The 18565-nt window shown below is 34.7% G+C and overlaps 1 protein-coding gene and 1 pseudogene across 1 annotated transcript; one reads left to right on the forward strand and one right to left on the reverse strand.

Annotated features, from left to right (window-relative positions):
- Window positions 1-4528: 4528 nt before the first annotated feature.
- Window positions 4529-5701, reverse strand: LOC110933957 (uncharacterized mitochondrial protein AtMg00810-like). The gene has a single exon (XM_022177156.1). The coding sequence runs from the start codon at window positions 5699-5701 to the stop codon at window positions 4529-4531; it is 1173 nt and encodes a 390-aa protein (XP_022032848.1).
- Window positions 5702-15917: 10216 nt separating this feature from the next.
- Window positions 15918-17296, forward strand: LOC110937395 (annotated as a pseudogene).
- The last annotated feature ends 1269 nt before the right edge of the window (window positions 17297-18565 follow it).

Raw genomic sequence — 18565 nt, forward strand, 5'->3', positions numbered from 1 at the left:
ATGAACTTATTTTGCTTTCTTTTTTGTTTTTTTTCTGTAATGAATGAATTGTAGCATGTAAAATTAACTTGGATATTTAGAATATTGATGAGCAAATCGTATCAAATCCTGTAAACGAATCGGTATCGTATCGGTACCAAATCATTTTCGGTACCAATTTGGTATCCACCTTTTGGCGTTTTCAGAATCGTTACTTTAGGTTCGACACCGGTCTAGCACCATACCTGTATTTATTGATTTTTACCTTCAAATACCATACCGTATTGTACTGAGCATTTTCGGTGCCGATACCTAATTTCGATAATTTTCCAGATCGGTACTTTCGTTGCCGTTACCGGTACCGAGCTCATCCATATTTTAACGTGTTAGCACCGTAATAACTAAACTGAAAACAACCGAATTTCCAACGTGTAGGACGTGTGGGTCCTATTATTATATATTAGGTTATTTAAAATCGTTTTTTATGACGGAGTGACTATCCTTACCACGTCATTTTATTTATGTTTTGATATTCGATATCTGTTTGCCGTTGCTTACACGCCTTTTGTAGTCATTGAGTTCCGCCGCAACGCGCGGGCAGAAAATAACTAGTTCTTTATTAAAAGATGATAGAAAGAACAAGGTAGAACGTGTGTGTATGTTAATCCTGGAATCACAGAAATGGAGGTAGACCTGTTCCTAGTTCTGATCGAGTTCCCGTTTAGGGTGTATGGCTATGATGGGTTAGGTGATCTTGATGATCACGAATTTAGAGAGGGGGAGAATTTGATGATGGTGTTATGATTGTGTGTAACTTTTAACCTCTAGTAATCTTTATATGTATAAGGGAAACCCTATGTTTATGTAATAAGGGTAACTAATCGAATAATTACCGATTAATGATATAAAGATAATAAAATCTATTTTTTAGACTAATGATAATAAAGGTCATCTAATATATTTATATTAAATGTATGCTTACACTTCATGCCATATTGCCTACACTTGTGTAACGCTGTTACTTCTATAAACACATATTATATTTCATGAATTGATATGGATTTTTAAAATTTGACACGAGTAACAAGAACCGTTTATAAAATGATTTATCAACAACTGAAATTTGCACAAACATCATTCACATTTTATAAGTAGTAATCGTAAATCATAGTCTAGTTTAGCAAACCTAACAAGTTTATAACATATACGTGTGGGCTAACTAGAAATTAGGTCCATTTTCATACTTCTGGGGCCTTTAAAGTGGCTTACATTCGGCTAAGGCCCAAAACACAATGAACATTCCATCATAAGCAAATATAATCATTAAAGTGAAAGGTAATTAAAAGTTAAGAATGGGCTTATTGTTAACTTTATGAGTGCCAAAATTCACCTATTGCTAACTTTGTAACTTGTAAGATACACATCCGCTCCACTTTAGTGGGGATAAAAACCTCGTGCCATTAGGTTAAGAGGCTATCGGACATCGGTGAAGTAGATTATAAGAACTAAGTTTTTTCTAAGAATGTATAATGATTGTTTTTTTACTTTTTATTTTTTAACTAAAACTTCACTGATTTTTAAGACTAATGAGATGATGGTGCAAACGTAAAAAGGTGAAAGGGTAAATTTGCTATATAACAACGCATGCCCAAAAGAAAAACCTTAGAAATCAAAAGAAGAAAAAAAGTGTTAAAGTGAGATTAAATATAATATATGCAAGTATAAAAGTTAAATATCCTCATGATAAAAACACCACCATTAATGTAAAGCTTGATTAGTGATCAAGACTAATATTTTATCTGGATCTTTTTGTTTTTGTAAGATCAAATTAGAATAAAAAGTTCTTTACTCAAATCATGTAGCCTTCTTCATATGTATTAGATTAGATTTCATAAGAAAGACCAAGTGAATAGTATATTCATCAAAGACTAGTTTACAAATGATAACAATAGTGTAACAAGGTTTAGATTGTTTTAAACTACAAAACTAACATAGCATGCCCTCATATGTTAGGCGTTTAAAATGAATACTTGAATAAAATTTACTTTTATACGTTGTTTTAACATGTTAGTTCATTTTTTTACTTTACTTTAAGAAAACACCGCTCATTTATAATTTTTAAATTCCTCAATTAACTTAAACAAGATCAAATTATATCAGTGTCGTAATGATACCATGATTAAAATAAAAATCTAATGTAAGGTTTTACACTATCAAAGATCATAAAAAGGATTCACCGTTCACTATATGTATATATTTTGAACGGAAAATTTGGATCACTGACGGACCATTAGAATCACCCGATCATATCCATCTTCACTATGTATAATGCCTATACGTTAATTCAGAAGTAAACCCAATAAATATGAGAAAACCCCCCTTGTGGGAATCGAACCCAGGACCTATTGGTCCCAAAGCCTTATCTCACCTCTAAGATGCCACTTATTAGACCAATAGTCTTATTGCAATATACACTAGATGTTAGTTAAGTGTAATATTATTAAACTCTATATAGAAAATCACTTTAAACTCTAGTTGATTCAATCAACAACAATCAATACAATACAATATTTCCCTAGTTCAATTCTATAAAACCAAAATGTATAAAACTATCTATCCAAAACAATAACTTAATAACCATAACATTGGCCATGATATGAATATTATATAAAAAATATTGGTTAGTAACACTTGGGATGCTCAAGGTGGGGATGAGAAAAGGATAGACCTGCCTACATACATAGTGCCATGTCGGGTCGGGGCCCCACACATGTAAAAAGAACCAATAAAAGTCATGTACAATTTATCAATTTATCAATCTAAACAGAGAAAATGGGCCCATCCTTTGACCCATCACGGCGACCCGTTTCCCAAAACACGGAATCCGGATAACTTTACGCGTTAATTCCTTACTTCCGGTTATCAAAGCATCAAATTTGGTCTTTAATCCCTCGTATTATTATTGCCGAATATGTGCTAAGTACTTTTTTTATTTCTTTTTGTTATTATTAAATTATATAAAAATTGTAAAGTATTATGTAACATTATCAGAATTTAAACTAATATATATAATGAAAAGCATAATATTTATTTTTTTTCATTTCTTTTAAATAGTTCAATATAAAGTTTTGCAAGTTTTCAAGATGAATGAAGTAAAATAAACTAAACATGTAATTTCTTGACCGAATAAAATGATTATGGTTTTACATAAAAAGCTCCTGCGTGTAAACTTTTATTGCAAGTTAGGATAAGGATTGCAACTAAAGGTAAATAATGTAACTAGTTATAAAAAGTATTCATAGGGCTTTAAATATCACATCAGCCGTTTACATTTAACTTTAAGATCTAGTAAATTATTGACTTTATCACAAAGTTAGATGGGATGAATGGGTTGCAACTTATGTAGTAAGTTTGAGTGGATTTACAGCTGGATGTTAACTAAAAAATCTTACTAGATTTTGATTTTAGATGAAAATGACAATAAAATTGAAACCACATAGACCCAAATTCAAAAATTTTGAGTTTTGAACTAATATGAAAAAAGTGATTAAACCTTAAGGACTATTTTAACAGTTTTCTCAAGTTTTTATTTAAACATACATACATAAATAAAATATAATGTAATCATATGTGCCAATTTTATTTAAACATACATAAGTAAAATATAATTTACATTTACAAGAATTATGATTTTTCACTAAATACACACTAGGCGACACACCGCACCACCATGAGATGCATCTCGGTTGGCAACTTATACAAGACCTTTTTTGTGTTTTGAAAAACTCATTACTCCATAATCATTTTTCATTTATTCTTTAAGGGTGAAGGGAGTGGTTACCTATTTCAAATAAGTAAACTCCTAATTCACCCAATCACATATTGTCATGTCAATTCATCTAAATAAGTTACCTAATGCTTAAAAATGTTGGTGGTGGTTTACCTAATAAGTTTTAGGTAATTATTTTTTTTAAAAGAAAAAAAATGTGTGATTGGTTGAGAAGAAATGGATCCCACCACACACCCATCCCCCCCCCCCTCCCCCTCCCCCCTCTCACCTAGTTTCACTCCGCTCACCCTAAGCCACCGAAAAGGAGGGAAAATGTCAGAGAATTAGGGATGAATCAACAATGAAAAGAATCACTTTATTAGAACTTCTTCACTAAACCAGTACAAAGAAATCACCAAGTCATCACAGATTGACTGGTGTACAAATGTAATCAAAAGGTTAACACGAAAGAGATCAAAAACCCTCACGAATGTACGTGTGAGGAACCAAGTGAGAGCAGATGCAGTAATGTTCGAGAAGGAGTAGTGTGAGACCATTCATCCAGGATCCCAAGGAGACTCATATATAGCCGGATCACACGAAGCCCTCAAGCCCAAAGCAAGAAGAACAGCCCATAACGAGATAAGGAGCCCAAAGCCAAAAACCTCAATCACAAAAGAAAAAAGGCAACGGTTAGAGAATAAAAAAGGCAAACATTTAAACTGAGAATTATGTAATAAAATAGAATATTTTATAGGATATTTTAACACCCCCCCCCCCTCAGTTTAAATGTTTAAACAGATTTTCCAAACCCAAAGACTTACACATTTCGTCGTGGCTTCTTGGCATGAGGCCTTTTGTGAAAAGATCAGCAAGTTGAAATTCAGATTGAATGCCTGCTGTTTTGATGATACCTGCAGCAATCTTTTCCCTTAGGAAGAAAAGGTCAACCTCAAAGTGTTTTGTTTTATCATGAAATACTGGGTTTGCAGCTATAGAGATGGCAGCAGTATTGTCACATCTGAGAGTAACTGGAAGATTAACTTGAATCCCCAACTCCCTTAGAATGTTTGTTAACCACAGAATTTCACAAGCAGCACTACACATGGATCTGTACTCGACTTCAGCAGAGGAACGAGAAACTACACTTTGCTTCTTGCTTTTCCAAGAAACCAAGGAGTTTCCAAGGAAAATACAATACCCTGTAACAGACCTCCTGCTGTCAACACATTTGGCCCAATCGGAATCCGCATAAGCTGTCAACTGAAAAGTATCACTTTGTTTAAACATGATGCCAAGACCGGGTGCACCTTTTAAATATCTCAGCAACCGAAAAGCTATCTGAGAGTGTGCCTCGGTTGGTTTATGCATATATTGAGAAAGATAATGAACGGCATATGCAATATCTGGACGGGTGTGAGATAAATAAATAAGTTTCCCAACCAACTTTTGGTACTCAGTGACATTAGCATCTTTTTGAACTTCATTTTTACTTAACTTGGTTAAAATATAGTTCTGTTCAATAGGACAACTAACAGGTTTGCAACCACTCATACCATATTCATTTAGAAGATCCATACAATACTTTCTTTGGGTAAGACAAATATCATCATTGTTTTTGATAACTTCAATGCCAAGAAAGTATTTCAACAGTCCTAGGTCTTTTATTTGAAATTCCTTTTTTAAAAGGATTTTGATATTATTAATTTCATCAGGATTGTTACCTGTAAGCACAATGTCGTCCACATAGACTAATAACACAATAAACACAGAGTTATTGGATTTTATGAACATAGAATGATCACATTTGGACTGATTAAAACCAAGTTTGACAAGAACTTGAACAAGTTTTTCATTCCACATTCGAGGGGCCTGTTTTAGACCATAAAGGGATCTTTTTAGTCTACATACTTTGTTATTTTTATCAATGTTTAGACCATCAGGAGGAGTCATGTACACCTCCTCCTTTAAACTACCATAAAGAAAAGCATTATTCACATCAAGTTGATAATGGGCCAGTTATTTTGAACAGATAGGCTGATAATACATCTAACTGTGACCATCTTGACTACAGGAGAAAAGGTCTCTTCAAAGTCTATGCCCTCAACTTGACTAAAGCCCTTGGCAACAAGCCTGGCTTTAAACCTATCAATCACTTGATTTGTATTTAATTTTGTAAACCCATTTGCAACCAATGGGTTTCTTTCCCTTTGGAGGGTCGACTAAGTCCCAAGTATCATTACTGTATAAAGCAGAGAGCTCATCATTCATGGCATCTATCCATCTTTTATCCTTACATGCTTCTCTATAGCTAACAGGTTCAGTCATTTTATTTAAATTAGCAACAAAGCACATATTGTCACTAGACAGATTAGCATAGCTAACAACTTTATCATAGCCGTATTTAGCATTTCCAACAATAAAGTCATTGAATCTTTTAGGAGCAGATACATGTCTAGTTGATTTTCTAAGGAAAGGTTGGTTACCCTCAGGAAGGACAGATTCGTCATTTGTACCACTAGACTCAACCCTCACAGACTCAGTTTGAGGCTCACTATGATGCTGATCATTAGCCATGTCATCTAAAGGAAGAGACTGCTGAGCATCAGCAACATCAATTGGCCCATTTGAGTTATTGTGTTGCTGTGTCTCGGGTACAGAATCAGTAGGCTCCTTCTCTTCATCATTGGGATTTATATCACTTGAAGTTTCATAGATATCAAAAAAGTTTGAGTGATTTAAAGAATTGGTTTTGTCTAAATCAGTTTCAGAAAACAACTTAGTTTTAAAGGGAAAAACGGTTTCATAAAAACTGACATCTCTTGAGAAGGAGAATGTCCTTTGATCCAAACTCCAAAGTTTGTATCCCTTTTTTAAATTAGAGTATCCCATGAAAACGCATCGTTCAGCTCTTTCTTCGAGTTTATCAGAGTTGGTTAAGATAGTAAAATAACATAGACATCCAAAAACTTTCAAGTGATTAAGAGAAGGTTCAAAACCATACAGCAACTCATAGGGTGTTCTACCACCTAACACAGAAGAGGGGGTCCTGTTAATCAGATAAGCAACAGTAAGCACACATTCAGACCAGAATCTTAAAGGAACACCAGATTGAAATAATAAAGCTCTAGTAATGTTCAGAAGGTGTCGGTGTTTTCTTTCTGCAATCCCATTTTGTTGGGGTGTGTAGGTACAAGAAGTTTGATGAAGAATTCCATTAGTTTTAACAAAATTTTCCATTTGAGAATTTATAAACTCAGACCCATTATCACTTCTAAAAATTTTGATCTTTGTCTCGAATTGAGTTTTAATCAGTTCATAAAAGTTTTTTATGTTGTCAAACACCTCAGTTTTAGATTTCATAAGATAGACCCATACAGCCCTCGAGTAGTCATCAACTATGGTGAGAAAAAACTTGTAACCATCGAGGCTGGGCCGTTTGTATGGACCCCAAACATCAAGATGCACTAAATCACCGACATGTTTAGATTTATTATCACTTAAGGGAAAAGGGATTCTGTGCTGTTTAGCTTTGTGACATGTGTCACAAGGCTCAACTTGACTTGAATCGGTTTTAAGTTTTAGAACATGTAGGACTTGGTCCGAGGGATGACCAAGTCTGGAATGCCAGAGCTTTATTGTTTCGGTTTTGTTAAAACAAGCAATGAAAGGATTACTCGAATTACCACAAAAATAAAGGCCATCAGTTTGTCTACCAATCACCAGGTTTTTCCTTAAGGACACATCCTGGATATAACAATTATGTTCATCAAAAACAACTTTCAGTTTATTATCTTTTGATAGTTTGTGAACAGATATGAGATTAACACAGTATTTAGGGACGACAAAAACATCTTTTAAGATCACGTCTTTAGAAAGTTTAAAACATCCTATTTGTTTCACCTTAGCATCAGTTCCATTAGGATGTTTTACAGTAATATCATAATCAGACACATCTACTAGATTAAACATATTATCATTGTTCATAACCATATGTTGGTTAGCTCCTGAATCAATAATCCATTTAAGTCTATTTCGATGGAAAAAACTGGTGTTGAAGCAATAAGTATTTTTATAGATTCCTAGTGACGAGCAGGAACTATAACACTTACCACTCATATTAGATTTGTGAGAGTCTTCCATCTTATTTTCATTTAGCAGACCTAGCAGCTTGGAGAATTGATCAGCAGATAAAGAGTTCAAGGAAGTACTAGCAGATTGGTCATTCATAGAATTTGCAACAGAATTATTAGCAGACACACTTGTCTTTGACCATTGGGAACTGTTTTGACCAGGTTTATTTCTGTAGTTTGGGGGATAACCGTGGAGCTCAAAACATTTTTCAATCACATGACCAAGCTTATTGCAGTGAGTACACTTTAGGTTGGGATTAGGCCCTTTGTTAAAACATTTTTTATTGTCATTGTATTGAGTTGTTTTGGCAGCGAACCCAACATTAGGAACCTTTGACGATTTATTAGAATCTCTGTGTGATTCTTCCCTAGAAATAATGGAAAAAACAGTCTTAACAGTGGGTAAAGGGTCCCTGGTTAAAAGATTTGTTCTTACAGGCTGATAAATGTCATCTAATCCCATCAGGAACTGCATAAGCTTAATCAGTTGACTGAATTCATTGTATTTAGAAGAGGCATCACAAGTACATGAAGGTAATTGAACCATGGCATCAAATTGTTTCCACATAGTGTTGAGTTTATGATAATATTCAGACACACTTGCCCCATTTTGGCTAACAGAATTAATTTTTTGGTATAATCCGAACACAACTGAGCCATCTACCCTATCATAAGTGTCCTTTAAGTCATTCCAGACTTCACTAGCAAGGCTAGAGTAAACTTGACCAACATACAGTTCTTCAGAGACAGAATTGAGAATCCAAGTTAGCACAACAGAATTGCATCTATCCCACTGACTAGCCAGAACATCATCTTTAGTTGATTTAGTACAAGTACCATTAATAAAGCCTAACTTGTTCTTGGCAGTTAAAGCAAGTTTCATAGCATTAGACTAGACAACATAGTTTTCGGTTCCTTTTAGTTTAACATTGACAACAGAAAGACTACTTGAGTCGCTAGCATGCAAGTATAACGGGTCGCTAGCATCTAATTTACTAATCAGAGTAACAGAGGTCACAATTTGATCATCTGTATCAGGCATACTTGCAGAAATAGAACAATAAGACAGGTAAACACAGAGATAATAAAACCAGGCAAGTAGTCAAGTAACACAGAAGTAAGCAAAAAATAAGAAACACAGCGAAAACAGGAAGTAGCAAGCACGAACAAGGTCAAAAGGCGAAGCCTGAACAGAGGTCCGATCAGAGGTTCATCACTCAAAGGTGCCTCCGCAGACAGTATTCAGGGAGCTCTAGACACAAAGTAATATGCAACAGAGTGAACCCTCTCTGTATCCCCAAATCAAACCGGTCTCACCTAAACACCCGGTATCAAAGATGCCTAGACACAACAAATGATGACGCAAGACAGAAATAAAAAAGAGAAAGAACGATCTCACAGTGGGTGCAAGCAAAATCCAAAGGAATCAAGGTTTGTAACCTTCACTTAGGGTTACACAACCTTGATCAGAAGACAGAGAATAGATCTGTTGGTTTGCCCAAAAAGGGACCAACGAGAAATCCTTCAAACAACAGGTACGAGTAAAACCCTAAAATTTAGGGTTTCGTTCTTCCAGCGGCGGCACAACAACCACAAGCAATCAGTGACCAGAGAATCAACCAGTGGCCCACTGAACTACCAAGATTTCAAGCACCTCCGTCGTAACCCTAGATCAGAGTCCTTGGACTGATATACGGATAAGCAAGCACCGGCGATTGCAGCGGAAGACCACCAGAGCACCAACTTAACCTTGGGGCTCTGATACCATGTCAGAGAATTAGGGATGAATCAACAATGAAAAGAATCACTTTATTAGAACTTCTTCACTAAACCAGTACAAAGAAATCACCAAGTCATCACAGATTGACTGGTGTACAAATGTAATCAAAAGGTTAACACGAAAGAGATCAAAAACCCTCACGAATGTACGTGTGAGGAACCAAGTGAGAGCAGATGCAGTAATGTTCGAGAAGGAGTAGTGTGAGACCATTCATCCAGGATCCCAAGGAGACTCATATATAGCCGGATCACACGAAGCCCTCAAGCCCAAAGCAAGAAGAACAGCCCATAACGAGATAAGGAGCCCAAAGCCAAAAACCTCAATCACAAAAGAAAAAAGGCAACGGTTAGAGAATAAAAAAGGCAAACATTTAAACTGAGAATTATGTAATAAAATAGAATATTTTATAGGATATTTTAACAGAAAATAGTATTTTATTTTCTAAGTACAACATTGCGACGTGTTTTTTATCCCTTAACCAGAGTTAAAATATACAATGTTGGTTTTCGTATACAACGAGTAACTTTTACGTGACTTATATACTTGCACGACATGTTTTTTTTTTTTTTTTTTTATTGTTACATTCACAATTTATTTATTTTTATATTTGTTTCGAACATGTTACGGACCATGAATGATAACCCCGTTGTTAATGAATAGAAAGGAGCAAGACTTTGACGTGACAGAAATATAAAAGTCAAAAGGTCGTCAACATGGTGATGCTCTGATTGGAACAAGACCGTGCGAACATCTTTCCCTAACAAATTAAAAATCAATAAAAAAAGGCTAAAAAAAAAAAGGAAATCAAAGAATTTACTGTCCTCATAAATAAATATATAATTCCATTTCCTTTCACCATTGTATTGTATATTTATATACCACTATTCTCCTCTATGCTCTTTGTAGGTGTTTTATTTATATGTGACACTTCCTTATTCGTTCAGTTAAATTATAATTTTGCTTTGTTTAAATTTATATTTTGTCACTAGTTTTGTTTTTTCTCTATCAGTCAATTACAATTTTATCCTCAATTCAATTTACAGTTTTGCTATCTTTTTTATTTTTTTCTGTCAAATTATGATTTTGCCCCAAGTGTAAACTTATAGTCATGCTATCATTTTTTTTTTGACAAAACTATGGTAGTGTTTTGTTTTAATTGGTTGACTCGGTGTAATTTTTATTCGTGTCAAGCGACTGACTGACACACGCTCATTTGTCTTGAAAATTTATAATTTTGCCCTCAGTTTAAAATTATAGTCATTCCGTCGTTTTAGTTTTTTTTCTATAGCAAAAGTATGGTAATGTTTTGTTTCAATTGGTTGGGTCGATGTAACTTTTTTTTTTGAGATATTGCTATGAGTGGTATGTACAAGTAACCAAAATACAGACGTACATGTTATGTGAGAGAAATATTCGGCTTAGTGCCCCGCAACGTGGGCGATGCAAAAACTAGTATATATCTAAAGGCCATGGGAGGGAATAGTGCTCTCTTATTCCCGAGAACAATTTATGATTTTACCCTTAGTTCAGAATTACGATTTTAATTCTAGTTCAAAATTATGATTTCGCTCCCAGCTGAAAATGACAGTCTTGTCATCGTTGTATATATATATCGCGAACCGTGAGAACGAATGAAAAAACCAATCAAAACCAATTTTTTTTATACAAATCTCATTGTAATTAAGATACAACATCAAAACAAGAATTTATAACATCAAATAATTCATTTCTCATTTCAAAATAATTCTTTTTAGATTTTTTACACATGTGTAAATATAGCAGATTTACACATGTGTAAATGGCAAACTTACACATGTGTAAATTTTCTTTATTTATGAATTCACGTAAATCTAAACGTGTAAATTGAATTTCTAACATTGTATTCGAATAATAATGATAAGTGTAGAAAAAAATTTTGAATTTGAATTGTTTTTGACCAAGTTCTCATGGTTTTTTCATTTGTTCTCACGGTTCTCACAAATATTTAGCGTTCTCATTTAAACCCTCCCCTATATATATATATATATATATATATATATATATATATATATATATATATATTTTAATGCCATGGAAGGGAATGGTGCTCCCTCATTGGCCCGAACAATTTATGATTTTATCCCCAGTTTAGAATTACGATTTTAAATCCAATTTAAAATTACGATTTTACCTCAGCTCAAAATTACAATCTTACCATCATTGTGTTGTGTGTGTAGGCCATGGGAGGGAATAGTGCTCCCTTATTGGTCTGAACAATTTATGAGTTTACCTCCAGTTCATAGTACGATTTTAATTTCAGTGCAAAATTACGATTTTACCTCTAGCTCAAAAATACATTCTTGTCATTGTTGTAGCTTCTCACAAATTATGATTTTACCCGTAGTTAAAATTACGATTTTACCCCCAGCTAAAAACTACAATCTTGCCATCATTGTAGCTTTTGACAAATAACGATTTTACCCCCAGTCAAAATTATGATCCACCCAACCCGTTCAAAATTATAGTCTTGTCATCTTTTTAGTTTCTTTTAGCAAACCTATGCTAGTGTTTTGTTTTAGTTGGTTAACACGATGTAATTTTTATTCGCTTGCGCTCGCTCACCAGCTTAAAATTATAGTTTTGTCATCACTTTAGTTTCTTTAAATCAAAACCATGATAGTTTTTTGTTTTAATTGGTTGAAAAATATTTGACGGAGCGCCTGGCAACGCAAATGAACTAGTTATGTTTGTTTTAATAATATATATCTATTATCTATATTAAAACAAAACACTTTGGTGTCACTTGGCATTTGCTTAAACCATTACTTGCCACGTGTCACTCTAGAACCATCTCCTAATTCCCTTTGAGCGCCAAAGTCTTCTAATTACTTTTATCTTTCTTACATTCACACGCGCTCGTGCTCTCACTCTCTCTCTCTCCAATTAAACTCCTTTCAGTTTCTTCGTTACCTATCAAAACCCTAATTGACAGTCATATTCAATCAAAATTGGAGTTTCTCATACCTATCAAAACCATAATTGAAATATCAACCATGACAGAGAGGCAGCGAAACCAGGCAGTGGTTGTGTCTAGCGGCGGCAGTGGTGGTCTAATGTTGATGGTGGATGAGTTGCAGCGGCGGTGGTTTTGTGGTACTTGAATCTTCCTCTCAATCTTTCCCTACGCCTTCTAACTCATCATTGCATCTCTTAATCAGACAGCTCCTTTCTCTCATCTATACTTTCAATCAAAACGTAGTTTTGATAATTATAATCCCATTTCCTTTCAATCGTTTTTTTTCATCTCAGAAACCCTAAAACTAAGACGATCTTCCACTTTTGTTTTCTCGGTCTTGAAATCTGAAGATACTTTTTGGACGTAGATCATTGTCCCATTGGTTTCAAACCCTAAAATTGATGGCCTTTTTTTGTTCGTATGGTGTAATCGCAGCCAGTAGCATCCTCTAAATCCCCTAAATGATACCCAATTAGGGTTTTAAATTTTGTGATTAAACTTTCTATTGATGTTACTGTTGTTTGATCTATGATTGAAACAGGTTATGATCAATCTTCAACATCTACCCATCTGTACTTATGTCATCTTCCTCAAGATCTATATATATAATGAGAACGGTACTCCTGTCTTTTTGTTTGAAGCATTTTATGGATCATAAACAATATAAATTGATAATTAATTTTGTTTGAAGCATTTTCCCCTTTGATGAACAATTAAACTCTTTTAACCCTCATCTTCTTTATATGATTTTTGCAATTTTCTATAGGTTTACGTGTTTGAAAGTCCCAAAGGAACAATTAAACTCTTTTAACCAATATTAGGGTTTTTTTTGTCTGTGTATTTCTCAGTTCTACCTACTTTTGATATGCAGGAACCAAAAATGGCTCAAGGGCATCAAAATAGCCAAAAGTTCAAACCCACCACGTTCCTCCAAGAGGATAATAGCAGCAAAGGTTCATAATATGTATGAGAAAGTTTGTATTTTGTTATGATTTTTAATAAACTGCTACTGTGTTTGATGAAAAATATAGGCCTGCAAATATTTGTTTATAGGGGTGGAGTAGAATTATTGAATAACTGAAAGCATATATTAATAAGGCTTTAATGTTGGATGAAGCCCTTGAATATCTAAAGCGGCTCCAAATGAAAGTACAGATATATGTTTCTTGATGCATATCATTTTATATTTTTCATCACTGTTTGTTAAGATTGATGAGAATTGAAGCATTAGTACAACAGACGATTTATTGATTTTGTTTCAAAACTTAACATAAGATCCTTAATCATCATGTTTGTGGGTGATCTTGGATTGCAGACACTTACCATGAGAAACGGGTCGCTTTGCCACCTGTTTATGCATAAGAAAAAGGAATGCAAAGGGGAATGGGATACAATGAGGAGACGGGTTGTGTTAATTCCTTCCAGCGGATCAGTCCTTCGTAGTTTGAAGCATCTGCTGGATGGGCTGCCAAACGTCATCGTGAGTGGTATTCTGTAAGCAATTCTAATAAGCTTAATGGACTATTATGAACCGTGTTCTAATAGCCATGTTCATGTGTAGATATCGCCACATTCATCGATAACCCTTTTTTTGGAAGTTGGCATGTCATATCAGTATTGTATCTACCCCTGGGTTATCAGTATTGTATCTACCTCTGGGCTATGATGGTAGCTCTTAGTAGTCTTATTTTATTTTATTTAGGTCACCTATGAAGCTAATTAATTTTATAAATCTTTTATGTTTCCATTTACTCTTATTATGATCTATAATTTCTTTTATCATCTACTCTTTTAGTAGTATATCTTCAAGACTCTTTTATGTTTCCATTTACTCTTATTATGATCTATAGTTTCTTTTATCATTTACTCTTTTAGTAGTCTGCAGCAACTGCTGGTACAAGAGACGGTTCATTCATCTTTTTATAGGGTACACTTTAACGAAAATGGGTCGTATGAGCACAAGCTAGCTTGCAGATTGATGAATTGTCCCATAAAGCTACTTGGTAAGTCTGTTTCGACCGAATAAAACTATCCTGTTTCATTGTCAAGATCACATTAGTTGTATACGAAACTTCACATTAAACTGTGAACTTGCCAAACTGTTTAAATTGCATATGCTTTTATAAACACATCATTTTTCTAAATTGCTTTATAATGGAAGTTTCAAACTGGTTATTTTTTAATTATTTTTTAAAACTATGTAGTACAAGACTACCGTATAAAAGGTTTGCCACTAAGTTTCAACCATTATAGTGTCAATTTGTACATGATAAGTAGTCAATTTGACCCTTAAAGTGAAAAGAAGGTTGACTTTTTTTTGTTGAAATGACAGCAATGGAGCGGATGTTCATGGCTATTTTGTATTTTGTATGGTTGCTGATGGACAACTACGAACGGGCACATGGGTACAATGTAAGATTCGGGTTGCACTATTTTTACCGTCGACGGGTAAAAAATCACTTGGGAAGGCAAGGGCTTGATACAATGGTTTCTGCTTTGTTATAACCCTTTGGATCATAGCATTTATATTTCAAATGAAAATAGTTGCAAATGGTGACTTCTATTAAAATGGTCCAATGATTATTATTTATATTATATAAATTAGTAACATAGCTCTGCGATTTTCTTTGTACCTTTCGCTTTAACTTTTCCATGTGTAATCCGGTGTGGTGGTGTTGCGCATTTTACAAATGTCGCTCATATGGTTTTCGTAATGATGTGTTCCGATTTGTTCCTCTACTAAAATTAGGGTTTTTGTTTTCGTGTAGGGCATATTGTGTCCAAACGATCGTTAATTTGCAAAGAACACAGAGACCTGTGAATGTTGTTCATCTGAAGCACAAGATGGTCCATCGGGTTAATTTGTTCATCTCGCTAAGTATATGTTGTGTGATTGATCAGGTTAATTCGTCAATCCAAGGTGATTTGTGAGGAAATCATTCTTTCCATAAATCTGTAAACGTGATTATGCTTCATTTCATCTTCTTCCACTCATGTTTGATCATCCAAGGTATGCTTTAGGGTTTTAAAAGAATCGTTCGTTCATTTGTTCAACTTTTAGGCTTTTAAAAAAACATGATTTGTGTTTCAGATTTGTAACTTTACGCTTTTAATTGTTTTTGTCTGCATTTGGAATATCTGGCTCTTTAATCGTTCTTACGATTCACTGCAATCATCAGTCATGGTTCTTGAGGTACCTTCTTTAATTTGTTTTTACTGTTTTTTATTTGGTTTGTTGTAATTGTTTGTTGTTTGGGTTGGAGAATTCCCAGGCCAATGAGGAGTTGGGCCGAGAGTAAATTGAGCTCGGAACTTTTGAAAGTGGTGGATAGAGCAGGCTACAAGACGCCATCGCCAATTCAAATGGCTGCGATCCTGCTTGGTCTCCAACAGCGAGATGTGATTGGTGTTGCGGAAACGGGGTCAAGTAAAACGGCTGCTTTTGTACTTCCTATGTTGACTTACATAACTAGACTTCCTTGAATTAGCTAGGAAAATGAGGCAGAGGGGCCTTATTCGGTTGTTATGGCACCTACTAGAGAACTTGCACAGCAGATTGAGGAAGAAACGGTTAAATTTGCGCATTATTTGGGTATCAAAGTTGTTTCGATTGTTGGTGGGCAGTCGATTGAAGAGCAGGGATTTAAGATTAGACAAGGGTGTGAGGTTGTTATTGCGACGCCTGGACGTCTGATCGATTGTTTAGAAAGACGTTATGCGGTTTTAAACCAGTGTAACTATGTTGTTCTTGATGAAGCGGATCGTATCATTGATATGGGTTTTGAACCACAAGTTGTGGGTGTTCTTGATGCGATGCCGTCGAGCAACTTTAAACCCGAAAATGAAGATGAGGAGCTTGACGAGAAGAGGATATATAGAACAACTTATATGTTTAGTGCAACTATGCCTCTAGCTGTTGAGAGGCTAGCTAGAAAGTACTTGAGAAACCCTGTTGTTGTGACTATCGGAACTGCGAGAAAAGCGACTGATCTCATTACGCAACACGTTATCATGGTTAAAGAATCTAAACAAATGCCTAGGTTACAGAAGCTGTTGGATGATTTGGTAGACAAGACCGCGATTGTGTTCATAAACACTAAAAAGTCTGCTGATTTTATGTCGAAAACGTTGGAAAAAGCAAGTTACCGGGTGACAACTTTACACGATGGCAAGTCACAGGAACAGAGAGAAATCAGTCTTGAAGGTTTTAGGACGAAAAGGTTTAATGTTTTGGTTGCTACTGATGTTGCGGGGCGTGGGATTGATATACCAGATGTGGCTCATGTTATAAACTATGATGTGGCTCATGTTATAAACTATGATAGGACGTACAAGGCGTGCAGGGAAGACAAGTACCGCTACTACGTTCTTGACTTTACATGATACAGATGTTTTCTATGATCTTAAGCAGATGCTTACACAGAGCAATAGTCCGGTTCCACCTGAACTTGCAAGGCATGAGGCTTGTAAGTTCAAACCTGGTTCGATTCCTGATAGACCACCGAGACAAACGATACAGTTTTTGCGCATTGATTATGATGTGTAAGATGTTGCATTGCATTGCCTTAGGGTTTAAATGTTGGGTTCAATTACTGTAGCAGGATTCAACTCTTTCAGAGATTTTACAAACTCTAGGTTGGTATCTCTTCTTTATCGTTGATGAATTTTGCGTACATTGTTAATTCACTTTGGTTCATCCTTTTGTGGATGAAATACAGTAGCTCAATTCTTATTTCACCCTGATTATTAATTAGTATGTCACTTTATTGGAGTGTTTTTCTTAGTCATTGCCATTACATGTTCTAAACGATGATCTCATTCGTTTCTCGAATGAACTGAACTCATTGTTCGAGGTCCAGTTATATGTTGATTTGACAATTTCTTGTGGCTATAAAAAGTTTTGAAGATATTTGAGAAACTTTTGAAGGAAAGTACGTAGAACACAAATAGCATCAAACCATGATAAGTATGAACTGCAGAGTGTGAAGTTGTAGATACTATAGGAATCAAAATTTGATTTATGATAGAATTTAACTATGTTCTTTTTCTACATAAATTACACAGCCATTGCGAGGATATACGAGTTGTATATTATTTTTTACGTGAAATATACGAGTGTATTAATGTGTATGATTTTGTGGTTTGGTGACATTATAATTGTCGTGGATTTAAATCGAGTAGACTTCTGGAAGTCAACGGGTCGGTAAGAGGAATCAAGATTCATCTGTACTACGGACGAAGGTAAGGCATTCTTATTAGTTTCCTCATATGGAGCTATGTAATCAATTTATCATTAACTAAGCTACACGTTTATGTTCCTTTCACATATATAATGTTTTTATGTGACGTCTTGGTATTGGTTGTGTATCAAGTGGTTTTGAGTAATGGGTTAAAACGGTTAAACAAAAGAGAATAATTATTTGTTTTAAAATGTCCAGATTTGACCTGGCGTATTATACACCGGGGAGAGGAGTATTTGAGCTTTTTACTCTACTTAATTATCAATACATAAAAATAATATTAACCAGAGTTTTGTAGGTCTTTTTATAGTTTTGTATCAGGTTGAAATATAAATTATCTTTGTAGGTCTTTTATAGTTTTCATCAGGTTGAAATATAAATTATATTTCAGTTTGTATTAGATATAATTTTTATACATGATTTCAACGTGAGTCAGTTTTGTTGTTTGGTTTGGATCAAACTGAACGGTTGCCGAAAACTAGAGGTGGCAAGATGGACGGGTTAAAATGAGTCATCTTTTAGTACAGGTTGACTGCAAAGCAGTAGCGAAGTTTGAGATTTCCGACCGGGCGGGTGGAAGTCACCGGATCTAAAAATTTATATAAAACCGGGGGGTCGAAAACGTATATACCCAATAATTTCTATACGAAAACTACATACTCTCCAATA

The sequence above is a fragment of the Helianthus annuus genome, chromosome 4 (genome assembly GCF_002127325.2).
Source record: "Helianthus annuus cultivar XRQ/B chromosome 4, HanXRQr2.0-SUNRISE, whole genome shotgun sequence".
Lineage (NCBI taxonomy): Eukaryota > Viridiplantae > Streptophyta > Magnoliopsida > Asterales > Asteraceae > Helianthus > Helianthus annuus.